The sequence below is a fragment of the Nematolebias whitei genome, chromosome 22, assembly GCF_014905685.2.
Source record: "Nematolebias whitei isolate Nwh7 chromosome 22, NemWhi1, whole genome shotgun sequence".
Classification (NCBI taxonomy): domain Eukaryota; kingdom Metazoa; phylum Chordata; class Actinopteri; order Cyprinodontiformes; family Rivulidae; genus Nematolebias; species Nematolebias whitei.
Window position 1 is genome coordinate 18090127 of NC_056519.1, and position 27682 is coordinate 18117808.

General features: G+C 39.2%; 1 protein-coding gene across 1 annotated transcript in view; it reads right to left on the minus strand.

The window, feature by feature from the left end:
* The window catches only part of LOC119428236 (liprin-beta-1), a 32925-nt gene extending 9846 nt beyond the window's left edge, over positions 1-23079 (minus strand). Inside the window, exons 1-7 of the mRNA XM_037695887.1 lie at positions 22938-23079; positions 11131-11210; positions 8783-8988; positions 7452-7532; positions 4650-4763; positions 4402-4512; positions 982-1074 (exon numbers count right to left, since the gene is read on the minus strand). Coding sequence (XP_037551815.1) covers positions 982-1074; positions 4402-4512; positions 4650-4763; positions 7452-7532; positions 8783-8988; positions 11131-11194 — 669 coding nt within the window. The 5' untranslated portion in view covers positions 11195-11210; positions 22938-23079. The remainder of the gene's footprint in view (positions 1-981; positions 1075-4401; positions 4513-4649; positions 4764-7451; positions 7533-8782; positions 8989-11130; positions 11211-22937) is intronic.
* Positions 23080-27682: the final 4603 nt, after the last annotated feature.

Consider the following 27682-nt stretch of genomic DNA (forward strand, 5'->3'; position numbering starts at 1 on the left):
TATATATATATGTAAAATAAAGCTGCAGCACAACGGTTTAGTGGTTAATACTGTTGCCTCACAGCAAGAAGGTCCAGGGTTCAACCCCGGGTTTGGATGTCCTTCAGTTTCCTCCCACAGTCAAAACAACCTGCATGTCAGTTTGCCTACAGGCCTCCCTTGCAAAAGAGATCTGTGATCTCAATGAGATTTGCCTGATTAAATAAAAAGGTTAATAAATAAATAAATGTGGTGAATGTAATGCGTTTAAAAAAAATGAGTGCACCCAAGACAGCCTGGACAATTAAAAAGGAAAAATAGTTCAATTTAAAAAGGGCAGTTGTTACTTTTCTTTATGCGATGCACCGTGTGTTCAGTGAAATGAGTTTGTGTCAATCATAAAACGCACTCGGCTAAATAAATAACATGCAAAACAGTGGACACCTCAAAAATGCACAGCTGTCACACAACCTGTACTAAACATTTAGAAACTTGATAAACTTGTATTAATATACACTGAATAACAAATTATAACTGGAATAAAACAACAATGATTTGAGCAAATATGATGCAGTTTGTGTATTTCACACGTGTTAGCAGATGAGACAAATGCAGCGAGCAGCATCAGTAAGAACACTTACAGAAAGTGTGGTGAATGTCAGGAAAGCAGTGAGCAGCAGTGAAGGAGGAGCTGCTTTAAAGGATCTTAACAGCCAGAAAGGAGGAGGAGAGCAGGCTGCAGATTAAACCTTCACCTCATCTCCAATGAAGCGCTCGGAGATCCACTTTAAACGCTTGAGGTAAGCATGTTGCAGAAAGATGTTACAATAAAATCACAGATGAGAGAGAAGATCAGGGGCCAAATACAGTCACCAAGAGGAAAATTAAAGATAATGAGACTGGAGAAGTAAAGATTTAAAAAGTACTGATGCATTTCAGATTCCATGGTACAGAAGATTGTTGATGGTGATGTGGATGCTCACTGGGGGTCAACACACTCACTCTGCTAGATTTGAGTCTCTTCTCACTCAGCAGCCTTTCGTTCTCCATGTCGGTCATCCTGAACCGCAGGTCTGTTACTTCTTGGTACAAACCCTGAGGAAGAAAATTAACAAATACACCTGAAAAAAGTTTGAGTGATTTTTTATATTTTATCAAAATCTTCATTTCTGTAGTACCTCACTACTTTGTGATTCCACTTTTGTAGTTTTTCAAAATAAGATTGTACATGACACACAATTGTCAACTTTAATATTACTCACATGATGGAGACAGTACGGGATACAGTAAAAAGTTAATGAAAAAAATACTTTGTACAGGCGCCACCATTTTGTGTTTTTCTCTCAGTAAGCATACACGATCACCAGTCAAAAGGACTACATTACCCAGAAGTCAGTGCTTCTGGACGCTGCTTTCTGCTGAATTGGAGGGAAAGTTTTGATCCGATCCGAAAAAGTTCGGTCCTTATTCATAGTGACTTCGGCGCTCAGTGGATGCAGAGAGCCGTACGGAACCGATTGGGAATTGGACCAGAACTGGACTTCTGGCCTCATTGGTCAAGCTGAGTGCTGCTTGACGGCCCATGAGGCCTCTCGAGCAGAGAGGCGCTGCTTGGAGGTCCGGTGTCTTCTCCGGAGCTCACCAGGACCCCCATCGAATTTCTCTGGATTATTTGGACTCTATTGGGACCATTGTGTGGTTTTGTGGCTCTCCGAAGGTCCTGCTCTCTCTAAAAGCGCTTGGTGCTCACTGGCTACAGAGAGCTGATCAGGACTGGGCCAAGGCTGGTCATATAAAATTTTTGCAGTAGCTTCTGTGCAATACATACATACATACATGAGTGGGTGGCTGTGGCTGAATGGTTAGAGCAATCGTCCGCCAATGCAAGAGTTGGGGGTTCAATTCCAGCAGTCACATGCCGAAGTGTCCCTGGGCAAGACACTGAACCCCTCATTGCCTCTGATGCGTGTCCCATTGGTGCATGAATGTGATAAAGCACTGATTATTCTTTGTAGAGATCTAGTAGAGTGCTGTATGAACGGGTAAATGAGGTCACAGATTGTAAAGAGCTTTGAGTAACTCATCATGAAAGGAACTATACAAGTACCATTTACGTTTACGTACGTGGTGAAAATGACATAGGTTTAAGAGTTTAGTACATTGCAAGATCATGGGGAGCGTTTATAAAGCCTTAAAATATAAATACTAAAATAAATACAGTAGTCCCTCGTTTATCGCGGGGGATCCATATCCTGAAGCCCCCGCCCGATATGTGAAAAACCGCAAAGTAAGAATAGTAGTACAGGTAGTAATTAGTAGTTTACTTTATTGTATGTATATATACACACACCACACTCTTGTAATATTCTAAATGTTTCTAAACTCTAAAGCTCTAAAAAGCACAGAATGTCATGATTTCAGCTCTCCGCTGCTCTCAGCCACCTGCAAGCGCTCTTGGCCACGCCCACTTCTATGCTCTGCATGGTGAACAGCTGATCAGCTGCAGCAGGAAGTTTTTCCTGCAGTAAGGGCTGTACAAAGGTGCAGCAGGTGCCAAATAATTAAAAATAATTTAGTTTAAATAAAAATTCCAAGCCGATCGTGTAGCTCATCCATCAATCAGCCAGTTGTGCGTCATGTCCAATCTTAATGTGAAAAACCGCGATAGAGTGAGTTCACGATAAACAAACTGAAGTAGCGAGGGACAACTGTATAACATTCATACTTTGCAGTTTTTCACTTATTGGTAGGGGGGAGTGGTTTCTGTAACGCAACCCCTTGCGACAAAACGAGGGTATCTCCATCTCACCGCATCTCAGCACTCTTTACATCCATGACCCTTCTCTGTGGGCGTCCTCTGCTCCTCCTCCCTGGCTGTTCTTGTTCTGGATTTGTTCAAATAATATATCACTTGGTCTCCAAGCAGCTCAACCTGAACCGTTCCTCTGATATAAACTTTTAAAATGCTGTTCAACATCATCCGTCACCTCCAACTCTATTGCCTGTCTTTCTGTTCGTCCCACCCTAACCTGTCTTTTGTCCCTTGCAGCTTTCCTTCGGTCACAAATCACCACTGACGCTCGTCTCCACTCTTCTCTGCCTGCGCTGCTCATTGCTTCAATGGTTGACCCCAGGCGCTAAAATCACTAAATCAAATTGGTCATCAATATTTAGGAAAGAGCAAAAGTGTAGTTGTAGAAATCAAAACTTTTTTCCCTGTTTTCTTTTGTGTGTTTAAGATTTTTGTCCATTTTGTATGCAGCCCATACACAGATGCTGTATGTAAACAAGAAATTAAGATGAAAAATGTATGCACCATATAAGGTCCACAGTCCATTTTATACTGCACATGGCTTTTGCATCTGAACCACATCAAAAATGAGAATACAGTCAGTAAGTTAAACTGTTTAACAACTAAGTATCACAATGTGGACTTTGTCACTTAAACCTTTCCACTCGTTTATGTTTTCTTCCTCCATCCCATCAAATCTGAGTGCAAACTGTTTAAAATGCCTCTGCAGCTTCTCCCTTCACTCGTCAGTGATCGTGAGCCAACAGCTTCTCAGTGGATGATTTGAGTCATACTAGAATTTGAGTGTTAAAGTGTCAGAGCTGAACTGAAAGTGAGAACGTAAAAATAAACTTGTCAATGCTTTCTGATAAAAAAAACACCAAAGTGAGATCGTTGACCACAACTTCTCAAACAAAATGTGCACTAATCACGAGCCATTATATATTATGGTGTTTGTTTCGTCTCTCGCACAGTGACTGATGGATATGGGCGCCAGTGACCCAGAAAGGAAAAAGCAGGTAAGGATAATGGATGTTTTGTTGTCTTTTATCTTATTATAAATTCTAACTGAGTGTGAAGTTGACACGTTCATGAACCTTCTTTTTGTTTGAGGCACAGGGAATACTGTGATTATATCAACCTTTGATTATTTGTAAAATAGTAATGAAAAAAAAATCTAATTAGGAGTATTTGAGGTGTTTTTAGACAAGGCTGGCAAAACGTTTTTTTTTATTATTATAATTTGAAACTTTACTAGAAAACAAAACTAGGTTCAGTTGGAAAAAAAAAAAGTCCATCTTCTCCTTTTAGTCCGTTAACGCCACATATTACTCTCCCCTCAGCTGAGGAGGAGTGTGGAAACTATTTCTTCCTTAAAGAGTGGGGGGATTCTGGCAGGAAACAGCTGCTGGAGCAAAAGAGGAGTTCAGGCCTCTTTCATAACCTTTAAAGAAGTTCAACCAGCATCACATGACAGATCTGAGTCGTCCAGCCGTGTGAGACGGACCTTTGTGACTTTAGAAACAATGGCTGTGGAGCTGCCAGGAGTCCTGGTCCAGGTGCAACTGAGAACTGAACTATCTGCATCAATGAACACCGTGACTGAATACGTTTGGAGGAGGAGGGTGTACCTCGTTTCCCCTGTGGTCTCTCTCCAAAGCGGTTAGTTTGAGCTTCAGGCTGGACACCTCGGTCATCAGCTCCAGCTTCTGGGTCTCCAGTGCAGTCCGGTTTAACAGCTCCTGAGGATCAGTGTGCTCCGTTAGTAAAGTAGCACTGACGAGCAGGTCAACTATTTCTGACAACACTGAATCCCAGCCCTCTAAACTCAAAAACTGAGGAACCTGCGTTGCCAGTTTTATCCTCGTAGAGGCCTTACCTGTTGAAGAAGCTTCTCGGCAGCATTCATCTTCTCCCGATGATGCTCCAGACTTTTGTCTAAATCTCGAATCTTTTCACCTTGCACCTCCACCTGGTCTGTCAACACGCTTACCTGCACAACCATCATACAACTCTTATAAGCATATTTCAGGATGATTAAAACTGTAAGCATCTTTGCATTTTAAGAAAATGTTCCTGTGAACTTAAATCTGCAACTTGAAAACAACACAGTTTTCATGCAACAAATATGGAGTTATAACCAGCAGGTGTTTCTTGAAGTTAACATGAACTCAAAACCAGTCGAGCCTTTTTAACAACCTCAAAATCTGTCTATAAGAAAATTTAATTTAAATTTAAAATTCGGTGTTTTGGACAGAGACAACCCAAAACCTCAAGACAATTTCTATGCTGACGACACATTTGTTTATTGTCGAACTAAAAACAGTTGGTAAAGTTTTCCATCTTTTCCAGCCTGCATTCGACATCATGCAGTCAGATTTGTTCAGTCTCAAACTGGTGCTAAATGCTGATAAAACCAAAGGCAAGTTGTTTTCAAACAGGAAGTTGGTCCCAGCAGTCCTACGAATGGTGCTCTTATTGAGTTCCATCGATTCTTACAAATATTTGGATATCTTGGTCGATGCACATCTCTCTTAAGCCTCATATTGAAAACTTGGTAAAGAAACTGAAATTAAAACTGGGTTTATTTTTCAGAAACCGATCCTGTCTAACTCTGAATGCTAGTAAACACCTTGTAACTGTGACCTTCTTCCCTCCATTGATTACGGTGACATCATTTACATGAACGCTCCTACAAGCACCCTGCAGATGTTGGATGCTGTCTATCACGGTGCACTATGATTCATAACTGGCTGTAACTACTGTACCCACCACTGCACCCTGTATTCACTGGTTAACTGGACATCATTAACTTCACACAGACTCTTCCACTGGTACATTTTCATCTTTAAATCACTTCTTGGTCTGATGCCTTCATACATCTCCTCCTTCATGTCTCTGTGTGAGTGCAGCTACAGCGTGCGCTCTCGGGACATTATTACCTGCAGTGTTCCCTCAGTGAGGACTAAACTAGAAAGAAGGGTCTTCTCCTACTCCGCTCCTGTTTCCTGGAATATCTTACAAAAAGAGCTGAAGCTCTTGATCTTGACCTCCCTAAGTGTCTTCAAACAACTGCTAAGTTCATGGCAAAAACCAATGCAGACATGTTCCTGTGTTTAGCATTTTACATTGCTTTATAATGTAGCTGTTTTTTTGTTTGTTGTTTCGTTTTTGTATAATTTCTTCCATTTACGTTTCATTTTATATGCTTTTTATACGTATGTATATTGTTGTAACTCATCTGTGTTCTTCGTTTTAAAACAGGTCTCTCTTGTACCGTAATTCCTGCCGTACATGTCACGTCAGTCCAAATATGTCTAAAAAAGTGGAAAAATCCATAAATATGTCGCTTTGCAGTATACGTTGCATCCATTATGCATCACCGCTGACAACCCAAAAATGTGGGCTGGTGTTGTGTCAAAAATTGATTGGCTGTCAAATGGCAGCCGTGGGAGCGTGCACTGGAGGACTTTAACATGAATTTAACAAGATTAACACTTAAAAACAATTATTTGTTTGCTCAAAATTATAGTAAAGGTGTGTCTCAGCATAACGTTTGCTTAATAAATGCACTTTGACGGACAAATCAGCTGCATTTCAGAAGTATTCACTGCCTCAGTGCTTCGGGAGCATGCAGAGGGAGGAAAAAAAAGGAAGGAAGAACGCGGCTCGTTTCTTCGAAATTTAACAAGTACCCAAAACAATTATTTGTTTACTTGAAATTATAGCAATGGTGTTTCTCAGTTGAACTTTTACTTAATAAATGCACTTTAATGGTCAAATTAGCTGCATTTCGCTGGGGCAATGCAGCTGGTCCGACTTGCTCCAAGCAGTGAGCAGAACAAAGGTGAGGGGACTGTGGCAAGCCGATTGTGTCATTAATAGCTGGTGAAGATTCTCAGTCATCCAGGACATGATAGATTAAAAGAAGTTCAAGACAAAAACAATTAAAGTGTAAAGTATAAAAAATAAAAAATAAAGTCCCATTGTTTTCATCTTGGAACTGTTGAAATTGTCATTATAGCCACGTTTACCTATTACATGATACAACAGCATGCCTTACTTCTACTACTACTCTGCTGCCATCTAGTGGCGTAAAGTGGCACTGCTCTTTTTTTTCCGGTCAGAATGAATGAAAACTTTCAGATCTCAGCCAAAAATTGGTTTATAAATATGGGGAAAAAAATCCATAAATACGTCACTTTAGCCTATAAGCGACAAGGCATGTAAATTATGCCAAAAAAATAAAAAATTACCTATAGGCCGAAAAATATGGTAAATTAGTCCTTATGGCTCAATGAGACTAAACTGCATAAAGGTTGAATGAAAAAAAAAAAAAAATTGTTCCTGAAAACCACAAATTATCCTCTTTAGACCGATTGTTTGTTTTTCATCTAACTCTAAAGAAGAGAACAATGTAATACTATACAGAGAACTTTGAACTACAAGAGAATTCAAGTCCATCACACAAAAGTAGAAGTGACATCTTGAACAGAAGAGAAGTGGACCCATTAGGTAAAAAAATTAAATTAAATAAAATGACTAAAACCAGGAAACAAAACTACTTAAAGCTAGACTGACATTTAATATTTGTTCATCTCAACTCAGAAAATTAAAAAAGAACCATCAGGTCAGAGAGAATACAATTACTTCATACTTGATAAGAGTTTTGTTCACAAACCTGAAGGATGAGACACTCTTTGTCACTCTCCAGTCGTGAAAGACGTTCTTGGTGGTCCACCTCTGAGCTGTGCATGTTCGTCTGAGGGAAAAAAAAATTATCATTTGTGTTACAAAAAAATAAAAATAAACGCTGTATTTGTCGTTTTAGGAAATAAAAAGCTTTTAATTCATTTTTTAGCATTAAAGCTCATGAATAAGCGAGGGAAAGGTTTTCAGCTGCTGGGTTGAAACATACAAGGGGGTCTGTAATTAATTGAAGACTCATTTTTATAATTATGCTCCTGTACACCACTACAATGAGCTTCAAATGAAGCAATCAAGCAGCACAGACGCCGTTCTAATTACAGGTGGTGGGTTGAAAACTATTACATCAATTGTTTTAGGAATTGGACCCGTTTTGCACATATTTTCCCCCCCGTTGTTACAGATTTAATCAAATGACGAGACAAATAAGTGGGGCGTTATGAATGTTTTAATAGTCCTGGCACATATCCTCAAGTCTAACCAAAGAAGTGCAGATGAGATTAGATTTTTATGTTCTGCTGCCTTCAGTACTGCTAGTTTGACTTGTTTTAATTTAGTCTTTAAGTTAAGAAAATGGACAATAACACAACTTTTTTTCCCAAAAAGTATATGAAGGTCACTAGGGATCTCACACTAAAGTGATTTTAAAAGCAAACCCTTCTCTCAAATTTCACAGACAGACGCAGGGCGATGGTGAGGGAGAATCATGAGTCTTGCAGAGATAGAACGAGTTTAAAGGAGAATATCTTAAGCAGGACTCCTACAGAAACGTTATCAGTCATACAGAACTTCATGACTGTCGCAGTACAGACAAAAACATGATCCAGAGATGAAAAGCAGAACAGAGGATGATTATTACAGACAAAATGTTTATCATTCACAGACTTGAGCTGCAAAAAATATCCCATCTGCATCTATTCATACGTGGATCAGACATGTTTCTGTTAAAAAGCAGCTGAATTGAACTGAAATCTAAGTAACTTCTGGAATCAGTTTGGACTTGATCAAGTCAGATGATAAGCTGCAGATGTGTTAGTCTCCAAAAGACAAAATTGTAAAGGGTTTACTTCTCAGCCTTTTAACAAAAAAACAAAAACAAAAAGCCAGCAGTCTCGGTGGGCGGGGTCTGTTTTCTGTGACGACAACTGAAGTTATTCCATTCCTTTAGTTAAACTCACTAATCACTTGTGCTCTGTGTAAAGATAAAACCTGATGCGTTATTTAAAATCATTAAGAATTTTTCAAGTAAGAAGCTTCCAATTCACCACAGAGAATAGAAAGTCTCCTGCTGTTGACTTTTGTTACCGTTCGTCCATGCAGCCAATCTGCCACTCCTTCTGCGGTGGAATCAGGGATCTGGCAGCGCAGGTTGTCTTTTTCCTCATTGTCCATCAGCTCCAGGGCTGCTCGCAAGTCCTCCAGAAGGTGCAGCACTCGGAAGCCACCCAGAAAAGGTGACGTGGGCGACTGGCAGTCAAACAGTCCATTGGAGTAATCAATGGCCTTAGAGCCTTGGGAGAATCAGAGAGGAGTTAAAGCCAGTATCTCGCTGGGCTACCACTACTGGAGATTAGCTGGCCACTCAAAATTGAAAGAAAATGGACATTTTCAGTTTGAGTGTTTGAATTTTGAGCATTTATGGCCAGTGAGCTGTGCGGCCATGTTTTATTCAACCAGCGAGCCCGGCAGCAGCCGGTGTTTGAAAAACCATGGCCTACTTTCGTGTGCACGGCTTGCAGAATCGTATTAGAGACCCACTTGTGAACGCTGTTCACCAGCTAGTTGCCAGCAGCCGCAGCCCAGTGACATACGGGTGTTAAAATTGGATTATTTCACAAGAATAAAAAAGTCAACGCAATAATGATACAAGACGTAGTAAATCAGGCGTAAAACCCAAAATGAGAATCAAATGAATTGGATTCCCACACCCCAAACAGCATGCTATAATTTGAAGTATTTATGGCTCAGACCACACTTCATTTAAATCTGTGGGAAGATGGATGAAACGCTTTGTGTGTGCTTTTCTTTAGAGCAGCTTAAGGTTTTGGAACATAAGCATTGCCGTTTTTGTTTAACATATTGTAGAAGCCCGTCTCATGTGCATAAAAACCTTTTTATATACAAGAAAGTAAACAAGCTGCGGTGTGCTTTTTGACATCTGTATGAATTTTCTTCAAACGTCGCAGTGATTGTGAAGCAGGTGTTTTATTTTTCATGCACAGATGCCGCTTGTGTAAACAACATTCTTCATATCTTGTAATCAAAAAGTCCATCATACATTCTGTTGTAATTTATACATGTTCTCTTGGGCCATTGTATTGTTCGTGTACCTGTATTTTGAGTTTTACTTATAGTAATTTTATTAAAACCTGTGCACTTAATCTAATGATGTCTTCGCAGGTCCATCCTTAACTGTAAATTATATTTATAATTATTTTATGTTTTTAACCTAAATGACAAATTATACAATACTATACATTCCTAAAAGGTGTTTAATGTCTGTCAAATGGAATCAGTGAAAAACATACTAAACCTACCTTAAGAAAAGGTAACTGTGCATTTTCCTTCATTGCCATTTCAGGTCTTTATTCACATCTTTTAAATGAAAAATGAACCAGCTGGTTGCTTTATTTAGAGGTTATTTTTATTTTACCTTTATTTAACCAGGCAAATCCCATTGAGATCACAGAGCTTATGAAAGGGAGGCCTGGGCCTGAAGGCAGCCTAACATGCATGTTTTTGGACTGTGGGAAAAAACAACAAAAAACAAAAAAACAAAACAAGAGTTCCCAGAGAAAACCCACACGAACACAAGGAGAACATACAAACTCCACACAGAAAGATCCCAGGTCCAAACTGGGGATTGAACCTATTAGTTAATATTCTCTCTACTTTAACTCTCACTCTCAATATTTATTTGAAAAGTAAAAAAAAAAACAAGGAGAATTTAACATCCTTGAGTAATGATGGAAACCATATTTAAACTCCATCTTTGAATCATAAACGCACCGCCTGCACCAGACTAACTGATGTTACTCCAGCACATCCGTCATCCATCCTAAATGTCAGCTATAATGAAGATGCTCCACGTTATTAAAGCAGTTCAATAACAAATAATTACAGAAATGCCCAGACAATCATGGCTTCCTCGCTATAGTGAAGGAGTGGGACTTGATGATGGCTGTGGTTTCTGAGAAAACGGGGTAGAGGCTGGTGGGTGTCATGTGATCACCCGCCTCACTCCCGTTGGAAAGGTCAGTGCTATAATTACATACATCAGCGGAAAAGTGGGGACTCTAAACCTGCAGCCTGGGCTGCTCATCTACAGCAGCACAATCAGAGCACAGCCAAAAGCTCTCGGGCACAAGTTTGTAAAAGTAGTGGAGCTTGAATAATCATTAGTTTCCACTGATGCAGGGACAATGGAAACTTTTTGTATTTTCTCATGAAGCAAGGCAGAATGAGCCAGTGATTCAGATTTATTCAAAACTTTGAGAGAGAATATTAAAGTGCAGGAAGCAAAATGAGGACACTGTGCTGCAGTCCACTTCCCAGCTTCCAATTTAACCATTTCCAGATGTGACCAGAACTCATGGCATGCTATGCCCACTTAAATGAGAGCCCCTTAAAGTCCAAGTGTTCAGTGTGATTACCTGCAATGATCCCATCCATTTGCTCTAAAGCTGCTGCCAACATCTCGCTGGCGTCCGACATCATCTTCTGCTGGATAAACCTGAACAGAAAGGGGATGGGATTAAAAGGATAAAGGGACATGAGTAAAGAGAAAATGATCCATTAAAGATTTGTCTGGTTAAAGACACTGAAATATGCAAAGAGTCAACTTTAACCAGCAAGTGCACAGACTATTTGCCAGATGAGTCACGAGTTCATAAAATTTGACTGAATGAAGAGTGGAAATCTTACAAAACGTTGACGTACTACACTGCATTGGCATTTAAAAAAAAAAAAAATCCTAAAAGCCGTACTGGTAAATACAAAGTCTCAGAGGATAATTAGAAGGTTTAAAAACTCAAAAGCTTCTAAAAATTACATCAGTGTGAGACTACTTCATCAGCTATTCTAATTAAAAAACTAAACCCACAACAACAATGGTTACAACTCCTACAGAGATCTGCCCACCACATCTTCACATTCACCGTCATGTATATCTAAACCCCTCAGCCAGCACAATCAGTCAACAACAGTGCATGTGAGATCACAAAGTTTAGCGATATTTAGACTGGAACTAGATCAGAGGGCTGTTTTCGCCCACTACATGTGACGCAAAACAGGAACGACGCGCCACTTCCTACAAGAAGGTCGAGTAATGAGCAAACTGGTTACATCGTGTCCTAGAAACTGATCAAGAGCAGGGAAAAGCAACGTGATGCAACTAAATTATAATACACTTTGCAAACCAATTCTGCAAAACAAGATGGAATCTTCAGGATTTTAATTGTTTCAGCTGCCACCCTACATATCAGTACAAGTACAAAATGATTAAAAATAAAAGTATCTTTATTTTCGATCAAAGGAGGAACAAGTAGGATCATCGCATTATCACAAAATCTTATTACAGAATGGCATAAGGTCCCATTCATCCTCTCCAAATGACCACGGCATCAAATTAACCCTGCAGTCTGTGCAGCAACAAATTGGCTGCCTCAGAGACCAAAAACAAAGTGATCTTCAGAACGTATTACCCAGCAGCCCTCGTTTCCTGCGCTCAGGCAGTAATGGACGCTCCTATCAGGAATAACAGCACTATTCTCCCAGGGGTCTCAGGCCTTGTAGTGCAGGCATGCTCGGCATCTCAAACTTCCATAACAAAGTCGTACAGTATCCACATGACCACTCATCACATGCCTCTCTGTTGCTTATTTCCAACTAAATCTAATTTGAAAGAGACTGTGTACAATATGTGGAGATCCAAGCACTAATGCAGAGTCTCTGTTCAAACATCTTGTGGTGCAGATGAGAGGAGGGGGGGGGGGGGGGTCGAGACTACAGGCTCTGCTTCATTTCCTCCCACTGTGGGGTCACAGTGTCGCACCCCATGGGGTAAGAAATGAGCATAATTAAACCAATGCCCTCAACATATGAACTGAGGGCTGTTGTTAAAAAATAAGGCTTAAGTGCTTCATTTGTTTTAAATACAAACTGGAGGCAAAACGGTTCAGTCTGGTCTAAAAAGGTCATACACTGTACTTTATATTTAAAAGTATTCTATAGAAAAAAGACTAACCAATACTTGAGAACAACCTGCTTTTATGGTTTGCTTTTAAAGCTCCTCGGGGGATTCAAGGTTAAGGAGGACCACAGATGTGCGTCCTACCGACATGTTTACCTCCCCAAGTACAGCCGTGATTTGATGGAAATCTCTTTATTCTCACCAGGATAAAAGCTGCATTCAGCTGCCAAACAAACGTAAAAAACATACAATGATGCTCTTTTTTTGTGTAGAAAATTTAAATATTACTGCCATGTGAAAGCAGAGGATAGTTACTTTAACAAAGGAAACAAGGACATAAACAAGATGAAATCTTTTGAATTAAGTAAAATCAGCGCAGAGGGAAAATTAAGGCCATTTTCTGATAGAAGCCACATTTAAATTGTTTTTATTAGTGTCATGAGAATCCCCTTCAGCACTGCACAAGCAGAGGATCTTAATAACCCACATGCAAGTCATTAGGGTTATTTTGGGCAAATTTCTGAACAAAGCAAATTGAATGAGGGCTTACTTTTTATCAGAAGACGGCACAGAAATGTTCACGTCTGTTTATTTCTCAGGTTTATAAAACAAGCACCCTTTAAATGCCACGAGGCAGAACAATTTGCTTAGATGATCAGGTCATCCATAAATGTTCTGATCTTAAACTTAAGAGAAATGCCCAAAAATGAGAACCACCACTTCAGCCCTGCAAAACAAAAAAAAGTGTTGCAATTATGATTCCTGACAGTTTGAGTGACCCACAGTGAGTGGAGGAGTGAGCCCTGCACTTGACAAACATTCCTGAGCAGGTTAGGCTCCTGAAAACTCAACATTCATGCCTGGCACCGACATCCCCGCTGACACTTTTGACCTCCTTCCTTCCAACTACATTCCACCCCTCACAGTTTTAACACTCAATAAACTTCTTTTGCATGTCAAGAATGATGCTAGTGACATACCATTATCTTTTAGCAAATTATGGAAGACAAAAACCAGGGGCAAAACTGATCCTTCTGGCAAATATTAGTATAACAAGAAACAAATATCCTTTTTCCACTCTGTGACTGAAGGCTCCATTGTTGCGCACGGTCTGTTTGACACAACATACATCCTGCTGCTCCTGTAAATACACAGACACATCACAAGTGGATTCTTTCCTGAAAACGGCTCAAACAAATAGGTTTTTTTTTTCTGCTCTGGGTAACTTGTGGCCGCAGAAACAAACTTGTTTGGACCCGACTGTCACTGAGATGCTGGTTTAGATAAACTCCATCGGCACGAGTTTGTGCAATACGTTTACAAAACCTTAGAAATTAACTAGTTCGGACATCCAAGAGCCTGCAGTGTGACAAAAGTTTCAAAAATGGATGGAGAACATGAAAGAATGGTGTGTATATATATATATATATATATATACACACACACACACTTGACATCAAAAAAGTGACTGAATGAATCACAAAGAGGAGCTCTGTCTCAGTTCACACCTGGGCACAAATGATCTCTGCATGAGTGTTCGACTGTCAGAACCTTCAAATAGTGTTTTCCCATCCACTCTAGAATAAAAACATCTATATTACATCCGTGTCCAAAATATATACTCGCCATCAAGACTTTCCAAAACTTTAATTGTTAACTTGCATCCTAAATCCACAAAGTAACATTCATGAAATGCTTTGCTTTCAAAATGGAATTTAACAAGTTAAAACAGTGAATTAAATATAATTCAGAAAGAATATTCAACTTAAAAAATATATATATATTAATAGCTATGTTTACATGGACATAAGTAAATGGATTAAACGGCCATTCGGAATAAAAATGTGTCATGTAAACGCCCCGTTTGGGTTATTTTTTGTTTATTCAGCGCGAGCTGAAAGAAATTGTGATCAGAACAAAACGAGTGGTTTATGCCGATTCATAATCCGAACGGTACGCATATAAACACTTAATCTGTTCATTTTTTTCCGATCGTGAAAAACTGACCTGACTGCGCATGTGCGACCGATGTCATTTCCGCCTGGCTAATGCTAATAATATTAGCGTGTCGGGGAAGCAAAACTGGTCGGTGAGCGACAACATTTCTACTGGAAACTTTGAAAGAGCTCAAAATGATCTGTATCACCTGCAGCTCAGTCAGGGAGTGCAGTAACGTCTCCACCGTCGTTAAAACCTGTCGCGGGTCCATTTTGGGCGCTCCGGTTTGTTTACGTTCATCCCGGATGTAGAACTTCTGTGTTTTTTTAAGGAGAGTTTCCCACTCTGCACATGTCAGTACTTCTGTTCAAAAAAACCCGCTGCATGTAAACGCTCGTCGTGAACGGACTGTGCCCACGTAAACGATACGTTTGAATTATTTAATCTGAAAACGTTTCAATCCGGTTAAAGAGTTTTGCACATGTAAACATAGCTAATGTTAAACTTGACTCCTCTCTAGCCAAGTTGTGGTAACATTAAACAGATGGCGTGAATGAAGTTTTGGAGTAGGGGGAGGAATAAGCATCTGGGGGGGGGGGGGGGAAGGGGGGGGGCGGTCTGTCAGGTTAAGATTATTTGACCAGATGCTGAAAGGCTGGTTTCTGTAACTCACACACACCTTCACTACTACTACTTCTACTACTACTTCCATCTGTGGTGCAGATGTGCATTTTCAGACTCAGACTGGCTCTTCGTAGCAGACGCAGAATAATTTGTAGTAGAAGTGACTCCATTATAAGCAGCAAAGAGTTCAGATGTGGTCATATTGCAGTGGACCTAATTTATTTATTGCCTACCCACGTGAACTATAATTTTATAAACCTGCCTGGAGCTACTCATCTCATCATGAAGCGTTGGTGCCGTTTTACTGTTCCAGCGTAAAGTTGATGGCATGCTGTGATCAGAAGCTTGTCAGTCCTCAAACACATGAACTACCATACCTTTCTTTACAACAAACTTTAAAACGAATGCAATTACCCCAATGAAAGTGGGTGATTTGTGGACATATTTAAAGCTTCCAGCTTTATTTGATTACAATCAGCTTTTGAACGATAAGCCAAATACAAAGAAACGCTAAAAACTATATTTAAGCTAACAACATATTCTGCCATCTTACTTTAAATTAAACCATTATTATATATTTTAAAAAAAGTGGTTTATCCAAAAAAGGTTAAACTAGCATCTTGGACTTGAATTTGATCTCAAAATAAAATATTGCCAATATCCAATTAATTTCTACAACAACTTTATTTAGAAGCTACAGCAGTAAACACCCCAAGTATTAGTATTTTTTTGTACATTATATGAAATTTCTCTAAACCAATAAGATCATTTCAAGTTGCTCAAACAATTTGACATGGGTCACACTTTTGTTTTCCAAGTTGGAGTGGACTTTGTATGTTTATGTTATGTTAGACGTCAGAATTGTTTTACAGATGGACACGTACATTTAAATGTGCCTATAATCCCTTATAGGCAAAGAAATGTGCTTTAATGAATAAATTAAATTTCTAAATTTTTCTTCCATCCATTTTCTTTATCCGCTTGTTCCTTCTGGGTCTAAAGCTAGAGCTGTTTATCAGCTTTTTATCACTGGGCGCAAGGCGGGGTACACCCTGGACAGGTATCACAGGTCCACATAGACACGTGACAGCCAGCCATTCACAATCTCTCACACCTACTGACATTTTAGAGTTGACAATTAATATAACATGCATGTTTTTGGACTGTGGGAATAAATCTGTGTATGGGGAGAACATGCAAACTCCACGTTGAAAGGCTCCAGCTGTTAGTCCAACCTGCGGCCTCTTTACAACAAGGCGACGGTGTCAAACAACTGCACCACGAGATGTGCTGCTTCTGTAAAACAGCTTTAACAGTCGTCTAAGGAAAAACAATACATCATGTGCTAAATTCTGATTCATTCCACTGTCATCTAAACAAGGTGTAGACTTAAAGGTCAATAAGTCTAATGGATTTACCTGTGTAAATGTTAGTATGCAGAAAGAAAAATAAATGTATAGTACAGTAGACTCTCGCTAATTCGCGGTTCGTTTTTCGCGGACTCGCTGTATCGCAGGGTTGTTTGTTGTTGTGCACAGCAGTCCAAAATATTTTTCTTTTTTTTTTTAAACACATGATTGTGGACTGTATACAACTGTAAAATACTCATGTGTATGTGAAAGTTAATGACAAAATTATTCGGACAGGTGCCGCCATTTTGCAGTTTTCTTTCATTCAGCCTCCACTGTAATCGCCACTCAAACGGACCACATGTCCCTTCAAATCAATGCTGTGCTGTCTGTAGTGGTTCTGGGTGCCGTTTTCTGCCCAACAGTGTTTTCGAAAAGCAAAGTCATGACCGCTGAACCGGCATTTGCAAACGTAAAATTTAATTCATGTCACATGAAGTTATTTATTTATTTATTTTTAGAAAATTTAACTTTACAAACGTAACATTCAAAAAAGTGTAAATCATGTGAGGACATGTCTCTAAGAAACAGAACGATGATCCGGGTGCTGATTGGCCGTCAGCTCCATTTTCCTGGTCGCTGATTGGCTCAGCTATATCAGCTGTTTTTCCGGCTGCTGATTGGTAGTTACTGTCTGTTTACTGTCGCTTTTTCAACTAAACTTCAAGCGTTACTGCTTTATGTTATCTAAACGTTGTGTGTTCAAAAGTCTCTGGCGGCGAACCGAAATGTCAAAAATGCTTTGTAACCGAAATGCTTAGTAACCCGGGCGCTGATTGGCTCAGTAACCGTCAGCTGTTTAACTGACAGCTGATTGGTTGTTACAGATGCAGACGGGCGCCAACACACTAGTAGCACTGGGTTTATTTACCTCCACTATTTTTTAACTGGACGGCTCCCAAACGTTTGTGTTGAAACATTTCTGGCGGTGAACCGAAACGCCAATGGAAGATGCCGACAAAGAGAAAGTCTAACTTCTGAACAAACTTTTAAGATCTCCGTACCTATGCGGCTGTTGCCGCCTACGGCACGGTTGTTAAGCTAGAAGCTGGTCTTGTAAATGAAGAGCGGGGAGCGATTTGGATTAAAAAGTGATTCTCTGCATGAAGAGGCCGCGTCCGCTCACAGCAGGAGTGGAGGAGTTTGTTAACACGTGATCAAAGATCTGATCGCCGAGGGGTCTACAGGTCTGAACAAAGTTTTAACGTGGACGAAACGGGCCTGTTCTGGAAAAGGATGCCATCTCACACTTTTATTATGAAGGACGAAGCCAAAGCGCCTGGTTTCATCTCATCTTCATTGTCATCACTAGACAGCTAATTCTTCATCTCCATCTCTTCTTCATCTTCTCTGGTGAGTACCCATTTAAGATTGTTTTTTTGTTTTTTTTTAACTCTTAAGAGATTAGAAAATTGTTAGGAACATTGCAAGAGTGTGGGAAGGGTTTAAAATGCAAATATATATCTATATATAAATACTAAAATAAACTACCACTACTACTACAGTACATAATTTTGTTCCATCTCATGTACCCCATGAGATGGTAATGACAATAAAGTCTACTTGAACTACTGTATCCCTACTTCACATTTATTTCACTTTTCGCTGAGGAGCCAGGTTACAGAACACCCGCAATAAACGAGGGACTACTGTGATTAAAATATAAAGGCTTATGATTTAGTGCAGTAAACAGCCCATTGCGATATTGATATTGCGCTGATGATAAATTTGCACTACAGAAAACAACTCAACAGCTTAAAGCTTGTGTCGCCATAAAGCTCATGCTTTTGTTGGTGTTTGTGCTCAAGAAAGGTTCAAAACAACTCCTATTTCAATGAAAATTAAAACTTAAAAAAAAAAATAACATACTAGAAGTTTTCTGTTGTTCACTACAAAAAGCTAATTCTGTGTCATTGCTGCAGAGCTACCTCTAGTTTGTGTGATTTAATGTTTTTGTGTCAATAAGGGCAAACAGATGTGTGAAAAGTGGCAAAATTAACCACCAATCAGCCTTTTTAAGAATGATCATTTACTGGGAAATATTTACCATCATCAAGACTAAATTAACACATGTGAAACAAACTATAAAGCCAAGCACCCATCACACACTCCCTTTGTTTACCCTCCCCCCTGAGAGAAGTTCTGGAGTCTGAACTGCTGAGGTTAGACTGTTTGACAGAAACGTCAGCTCAGACCTTAAACTAGTGTTTTATTCCTCTCTCTTCGGTAGCGGTGACCACACTGAAACACTGCACAAACAAGTCTTTGTCTTCCGTGGACTCGCATGGTAGCAAAGCAACGCTGATCTAACTTACTGCAGCTTCTCCACGTGGCCCCAACTACATCAGAGGTGAAAAATCACATTGGAAGGGAGTGGAAAAATCTAAAGAAGCTGGAGGAAATGAGCAAGAAGCCAAGAAAAACTCAGGTTTCTTTGCTTTTGTTATCAAGAGCTTTACTGAAGAAGCCCCAAGTCTGGTGTCTTATTCCTGTCATAATCTCAAAGTCTGTGCTTTAAACTCGTACGTGAAACAGCACTGTAATAAATGACTTCAACACACAGCAGTGTCTAGAATAACAGTAGAAGCAATAAACAGGATAAGAGCAGAAGCATCCACACTCAGGAAGAATCCACACTGACAGGAAGTGTTTCCTGGTACACTGTGGAGAAACGTCTTCCTGTAATCCCACTAAAAGCTCCACTTCTGTCAGACCCTGAAGCATCAACTGTCTGCTGGTACGATCATTTGATTCAAATGTTTTAGATTAGGTTAACAGTTTAATTTGTGAAGGCGTGGAAATGTCCCAATATATCAAGCGGACTTAAAAAGTGTCACCTCCCTCCCTTCAAAACGCACCACAGAATACTGTACCAAGAATGCAAGGAATGCCAAGTGTCAGGATAAAAGGCCCCTGACACAGGGCCCCTTTCAATCTTTGGACACATGGCTTCAATAAAGATAAGAAACTAGAAGACTGCCAGCCAAATGTAGTCAATTCATCCCAGGACCAATTACTTTTGCCTGATTAAAAAAAAAAAAAAAAAAAAAAAAAAAAAAAAGACGCTTTTACCCAATAAAATTTCATTATGAAAAATGGTGACTTAAAACATTAACTGTGTGACGATGTGTACGTTTAGGCAAACTTGAACGTCTTCAATGGTTGCACGAGCATGAATGTTCTAACGTTTCAACCAGCTCGGTGAATATGTTGCAAGAACAAACATGGTTCTTCATGTGAAGGGAACGTAAAACCCTTTGTTGTGCTTTCAGTTGTTTGCCTGGAAGCCAAGACACCAGAGGTACGCACAGGGTTGCCAGCAGGTCACGCTGATCCTCACAGGGGGTTTTCTTCCTGAACAGATGTATACTACAGAGATTTGACAAAACAAACGCTGCCGAGGTCTGAGATAAATATTGAAAGGAGACAACCAGGGACCAGAAGCAGCTTTAAAATGTTTTTGTTTTGACAGTTCCAGCTTATTTTCTTATTCTAGATAACAAATAATGGAAAAGGGATTCTAGCTAGGGCGGCACGGTGGCGCAGTTGGTAGAGCTGTTGCCTCTCAGCGAGAAGGTCACCGGATCAAATCCCTGCCTGAGGATCATTCTGGGTGGAGTTTGCATGTTCTCTCCGTGCATGTGTGGGTTTTCTCCGGGTACTCCGGTTTCCTCCCACTGACCAAAAACATGCATGTTACAATGATTGGTAACTAAATTGTCTCTAGGTGAGAGAGAGTGAATGGTTGTTTGTCTTATTACTCTCCGTGAGTCCCTGTGATGGACTGGAGACCTGTCCAGGGTGTCCCGCCTCTCACACAGTGACTGCTGGATATTAGCACCAGTGACCCCCGCAACCCAAAAAGAAAGAAGCGAGTAAAGATGATTGGGGGATGGATGCAACTATAACATTTATTTATGATTTGACAACGTTTTAAGAACTTGTAGAGAAATATCAGGCATTCTGGGTAAATACAACCAAAACAAACGTGCATTTCTACCAGTAGCGGGAGGAATGGCTCGTGGTGTAAATGCCCTCATACAAATATGGTCAGACGAAAATGTTTGTCACATGTGCCACAAACAAAACAAAAATCCTAAAACCAATCAAATTTGATGCCACTCCATTTTTGTTTATATTTCCAGAATAAGTAAGTTGCGCTTAGTGTCTTCTTCAGAGGTTTTCATGTTGTTTCCTTCAGTAGTTCTTGGTGCAGCGCAACCACAGGCGAGGGGGGGGGGGACAGGTTGCTCAAAGGGTTTGACTCGATTGACTCAGTGCAGTGTGAATGTGAACTGCACCAGCTGAAAATGTAACAAATGTTCTGAATTTTGGTCCCAATCGAACCGAGTCTACCAGACTATCAGGTGTGAAAACACACAATTGTGTAGAAATGGAAGACCTAATGGGAGCATGACAAAATCTTCACCTTTTGTGAGTTTGTCCTGTTTAAATACTTTTGGGAAAGGACATTTTATAATTTGCATCTTTTTAGTTATGGTTTCAAATTTTGCTGTTATTTAGTTTATTTCTTTATTTTTTTCCTCCATTCAAACGTCCCACCTGTTAACAACAAAGTCCATGCTCAATAATCCAGATATACAATCCAACATTTTTTCAGTCAGGTCATCTGGACGGTTTCTTTTTTTGTGCTGAAACGTTTCGCCTTCGATCCAGAAGACTTCATCAGTCAAGGAAACAACACAAAACTGATTCTTCCCCCAACAGCTTACTCCAAAGTGGAACAAACCAGTTTTGTTGGTGCCAAGTTGGTTTCTTTGGTACGCCCCCTCCTCCATTGCCGGCCCTCTTCCTTGTTGACAGTCATGTCAAACTGGTTGAAAACAACAAAGTGGAACTGGTTTGTTCCACTTTGGAGTAAGCAGTTGGGGGAAGAATCAGTTTTGTTGTGCGTTTCCTTGACTGATGAAGCCTTCCGGATCAAAGGTGAAACGCTTCAGTACAAAAATAGAAACTGTCCAGATGACCTGACTGAAAAATGTTGGGTCCCACCTGTTATTTAAGACAACAAAAGCTAAAAGAATGATCAATTCATCACAATGCCCAGGTGGTAGAAATGTGCACTTTAAATTCCATCTTTTGGATTCTTACAGAATTGCTTGCTCATTGTGGTTCAAACTCTGGTCTTCTAAACATGAAGTGGTCACTACTTGTCATTTATTAATAATTTAGTTTCAAGACAAGGCTACTTAAACACACTTGATAGTCTTTGTATAATCTTCTCATTTTTTGGCTATTTTTGTTTGTGATATTGCATTAAGAGGAGGTTACAGCTACTGAACAGTTGAAACAAGATAAGGCAGAAAGATTTTTAATGTGCCTTTCCTGATTTTTTTCAACTAATGGCTGAATAAACTATACCCCTAGTAAGATTATTTAGGTCTAAATCCCTATTAAAATTTTAAAGCTTCTCTCCCCCCCTTCAACATGATCCACAACCAAAATACTACAATGCTTAATTACATAAAATAATGTTTGCCAATACTTTTATACTTTGCAGTTTAACATGGGTACCATAACATAACATTTGTATGCCTCTAAAAAGCTGGCGTCAATAAACATACCATAGAATGCTGCATAAAGAAAAGTTTTGCAGAGAGTGGTGAAGGCTGCACAGAAGTCTGTTGGAGTTAGTCTTCCCACCGTCACAGACATTTACACATCTAGATGCAGGAAAAGGGCCCCCTGCATCATGAATGACCCCACTCACCCAGCACACACACTTTTTGCTCCGCTCCCCCTCAGGAAGGAGGTTGAGGAGCATAAAGTGTAGATAATTTTGTTCCACCACATGTACCACATGGGGTGTGAATGACAAATAAAGAAGCTTGAATCCTTGAAAAAGGTATTTTAAATCAAATTACTTTTCCTTTTTCTTCTGTTAATTTAATGATTACCTTTGCCATTGAAAAGCAACTATCAGTCATTATTTCACAGTTAACGAGGCTATAAATACAGTGCTACACGCTGAGACATCAGCTTTGAACAAAACAGGAAAGTTAATTGATAAAATAAAACATGAGTTAAATCAAGTTGGGCGCTTTTTGGTTGCCACCGCACACGCCACGCCAGTTAAAACGTTAATTATATTTAATGTTCAAAGCTAACCTGACCGGTCATGTGTTATCTTACAAACATTTGCCAAAAAAAGTTGCAATTTGAAAGTCAAACAAAGTGGCTTGGCGTCTGTGTCCTCGCGCACGCTGACGAAGCCTCCACAAACACGAGTTTTTCTTAAAAAACTACGAAAAGTTAATTTAAACTTTAGTGAACTTACCGATTCAAGTCAGAAATACAAGCTAACGCTCTTCTGGAGTCTCCTGGTGTCGTCCTCCGAGAACTTTGAGGACTTTTTACCACAGCTTCATTCTTCAGAGTCACTTTCCCATTGAATTCATCTATCAAAGTTTAACGTTCGCTTCAGGACGACGTAATGCTAACGTCGCACAGCACGTACACAGGAAGCTGTACCTTCAAAGTAAAAGCACATCTGTTAAGTGAGCATCTATTTCCGGTGCCGGGACAATCCGAACAATGAACTTATTTTCTATGAGATTTCAAACATTTCCTGCAAAATAAAAAAAACTAATTAAAAAAAAGAAACTATTGTTTGGTGGTAAGTTTGTTGTATGGGCATCTTATCAGCGTGTTTTATTTTTAAAAGTAACAATAATAATTAGACAAACTGTGAAAAGACTAAATTGTTAAAAGGGTAACAAAAAAGATGTCAAATATTGCAATAAGTTTAAATCTAAACAGATGTATAAAGCACATCAAGGGAAGCAGAGTGTTTTAGATATACAACGGTTCTTTCTCAGCGTTTAAACATATATAAATAATTTTGGAATTGTATATTTTTATGGAATAAATTGTTAATAACTTGAGAGAAATCTCTGTGAAACAAGATGAAACTCAATACTGTGTGTTTGTTCTCTTCAGGCTCTGAGGCAATGCTGCAATACAAACAGAAATTCTGTCAAAATAAGTCACTGAATAGCATGCACTGTATTAATGAAAATAAATATGCAAAAATGAGTTACTTTCAGCATGTGGTTATATATGGTTTTAGTTAAATAAAGTTTAGAGGAGTGGTGACTCAGAGATTAAGGGGAGTGGTGGCGCAGAGGCTTGAGAAGGGGGGGTCTGTGATCGGAAGATCGTCGGTTCAACTCCCAGTACCAACAACATCAAAATGTGGATGGAAACCACATAATAATGTAAACTGACATAATCTGTTTACATTCACAGCCAACCCTTTTCTGGATAATTACAATAAAGAAGGTTAATATTTTTGTTGGCACAACACTGTAAAAGTATTGAGTGACTTTTATATTTTTTATATTTAAAATGGGATATAAGTGTAGCAGTTTAATAAAACGTTAGCAAATATAAACAGTAAATCAAGAAAAACAAAATTTGGAAACGTCTAAAATAATGAGATTAATAAATCTTAAGAAAACCTAAAGAACCATTATTGAAAAAAAAAAAAAAGAGAACCTCACTTGAAGATTTAAAAAAAAACTCCATGCAGTGAATTGACTCTTTTGCACAATACATGCATGTATAGTACTGTATATGTGAAATGAAAGTGTAATTAAAGATGTAACAAAAAATAATGCTCACTTTTAATGATGGGAAAACAAACTATATTTTATATCTTGCTTTATTACTGTACATCATCTTGTTGCTCATATCTAGAAACAAAGAGTTTACTAAAATAAATTGCAATAACTCGGTAAATTTAACAGATATTGACCTAAAACTGGGTGCGGTATTACCGTTCACTGTTTGGAGTCAACTCATTTTATTAGCAAAATGTCTCATGAACCAAATGAAGAGATGTTAATAATCACTGGGTGTGGCTCTGAATAATGTTTGGAGACAAAACTTTTAGCATTAAAAACTGGGTGATATGCATTCCATTAATAATTGGTAGGTCTTAAATTTAAACATGATATCCAAACACAAGATAACAGTCTAGTTAAATGATTATTTTATGTTTTTATTTTTATTTTATCTTATCGTCTTATATTCCTGTGGATCAGACAAACATGCAGACAGCATGCAACAAGTGCACAAACACATGATGCATAAACTGTAAACATAAAGATAACACATAGCTTATTGTTCCAGATTAATATCAAGAATTGTTCTTACATGGCATCAGCAAGAACAGATGAAGCAGCAGCAAGTACAAGAACAAATTGAGCCTAAATCACATTAGACTGAGTGCAAATTAAAAGCCCTGCTATTAGCTCCAAAGGTCACATTCATTTTCAAGCCATTTTCAAACAATCACTTGTAATTTGTTAAAATATTAATATACAGTGCATCTCAAATAAATGCCTGCAGATTGTTCCACCAGCAGGGGGCGATAGAGCTGTTTGATCCTGAGCAAAAAGAGAGGCTTCTAAAGCAGAGGAGTTATAAAACAGAGTGTGTGTATGTGTGTACTACAGACATGATGTAACAGACTGGAGCACCGAAATAACCCATGCAAATTTGTTTTCTTCACCGAAGTCTGGAGAAAACAGCAACATGGTGGCGTTTGATTTAATGACAGTAAACATCTGTTTTGCTTGCAGAGAAGGTGATGCTGGTGTGGCAGGCTGCAGTGCAGCAAAATGACAGCGTGCTAAGATTAAACGTCCTGCAGCTAAAGAGTATGGAAAAGACATTGTGTGCCCTCTGCACAACGTCTGGCAACGTACACATGTCCTGCAAGTGTTAAAAAAAAAAGATCCTATCCTTGTTACTGTTTATTCCAACTTTCTTGTCAAATTTTTATTTCCTGCCATGAATTTTCTGTCAAACTGAGATGTTTGCTGGTTATGCCATAACATTGCCTTTCCAAACAAAATGTTTGAACACACTTTGCTCCATGACAAGAGGCTTCATCATCTTGACAAAGTACTACCTCTTTACTGAACCTGCTGTCCGTTAATGGGATGAGAGCGTGTCTACCGTTGAGTTTTCTGAAGAGGGAATAATTACCACCTTACATGTGGCTTCGTGTCATCAGGGACTGAAAGGTTTTTGTTCTGCGCTTCATTGGAAATGCATTAAACTGAAGCTGCAGCATCAAGTCAGGGCCGAGTGCAGCTTTATCTCTGAGCATGACTTTCATTGAATCCAGTCCAAGGTTAGTCAGACTCCTGCATTTCCTATCATCGGTTGTTAAAATCAAAAAGGATGATAACGATTTTAATTGGTCTGTGTGTTTGTCTAATAGCAAAATATCAAGGCATCACATGAATGAATACAACGGTCAGTTTTACAGACAATGAGCTAAAGTTGGATGTGGTAGTAGCTGAGAGTACTCCTGGACAGATTGACTGCTTGCATATTCAAGGTTTGACCAAAATGATTAACTCGTCATCTCTCATTGCAGATAAAGATAATCTTTGTTTTAAAGGGTAGTAGGCAATATGAATTACTTTAAAAATACTAGGGTTTAATATTTGTTCATGTTTTACTTTTTGCACCAGACAATTTTGATCATATTTGCTCTAAACTTTAAACCCAGCCACTATCACTAATCACATTCTGTGTTGAACATGCTCATATGAAGAGTTTATATTCTCACATTTAGTCGTAAAGTTAATAGCTCTTGTGTTGCCCTCATGTTTCCAACCAGCCTCAGGTGAAAACTTTTGATAAAGTCTGCAAATGTGTTGTTTTATGCACACTAATTTGCATGTTTGAGTTTGTTTTGCAACTTCTCGTTAGAAGGGGAGATTCTTTGGTTTCTTCACAACTGTGGTGCTAAATTTGTTTTCTCTACTTGAGTTGGAAAATTACTTTTATAATTTAATTGAATATTTTAAGTAGGATTTTTAAAAATGAGCATGCTAAAATAGTACGTTTGTGGAAAATTAGTGGTAGTTTTCCAAGAAATAGTAGCAGTCCCCAACATATACTACAACAGACAGTTTGAGGTGCTTGACTGTAAGGTGGTGGGCGATGTGTGTGTTCCTTCAGTGAATGGTATTTGATTTAATCTCAATCTTTTCTTGTTTTCTGTTTTTACCTCTTTAATAAGTTTAAATCAGGTGCCTGTGCTTTCAGATGCAAAGGATTATTTTCAAGTTCGTAGTGTGAACCATCTCATAAAAAATCCTCGAGCACTGATTTTAACACTGATTTTTCTGACTTTACTCTTATTTGTCGTCTTCTGAACAGAATTCTTCTTCTTTGATGGCAACAATAATGTTATTCTTTAAAAAGAAGTGCAGAAAAGGAGATCCTTTGAGAGGAGGACTGTATTATTGCAACAATTTACTTAGCAAAGTGATAAAAAATTAAATGAGACCGGTTTAAATTACAGTAGTTTGTGTGTGTGTGTGTGGGGGGGGGGGGGGGTGTCTTTTCACATTTGTTTAATAGTGAGGGAGTGGTGGCGCAGAGGATAGAGAAGGTGAGCCTGTGCTCGGAAGATCGCCGGTTCAACTCCCTAGACCGACATCAAAATGTAGGTAGGAAAGGTGAAGCACCCACACCTAACTCTCCACCCTCATTTGCCCCACTCTGGGCCCTTGAGCAAGGCTCTTAACCCCCACCATCTGCTCCCCCGGGCACTCTAGATAGCAGCTCTCTGCTCCACACAGAGGGCTGCGGTAGCTCGGTGGTCTGTGGTTGTGTCAGGAAGGACATCCTGTGTAAAAACAATCGTCAAGTCTTCGTGTGAGTTAGTTCACTGTGGTGACCTCTGAAGAAGAGAGCAGTCGAAATAAAAAGACAAAAAAAAAAAAAAAGGCTGAACAATTAGTTCATATAGGAACTAAAAAATAAAAATAAATTAAGCATGCAGGAGCTGCAATAAGTTAACATGCTGAAATAATAAAACACATTAAAGAATGATACAACGTTTAAAAAAGTTCTAAAATATGAACATTGTGTACTGTTGCCTCTCAGCAAGAAGGTTGCCGGGTTGAATCCTGACTTCTGAGTGGAATTTGCATGTTCTCTCCGTGCATTGTGGGTTTTCTCTGAGTACTCCAGTTTCCTCCCACAGACCAAAAA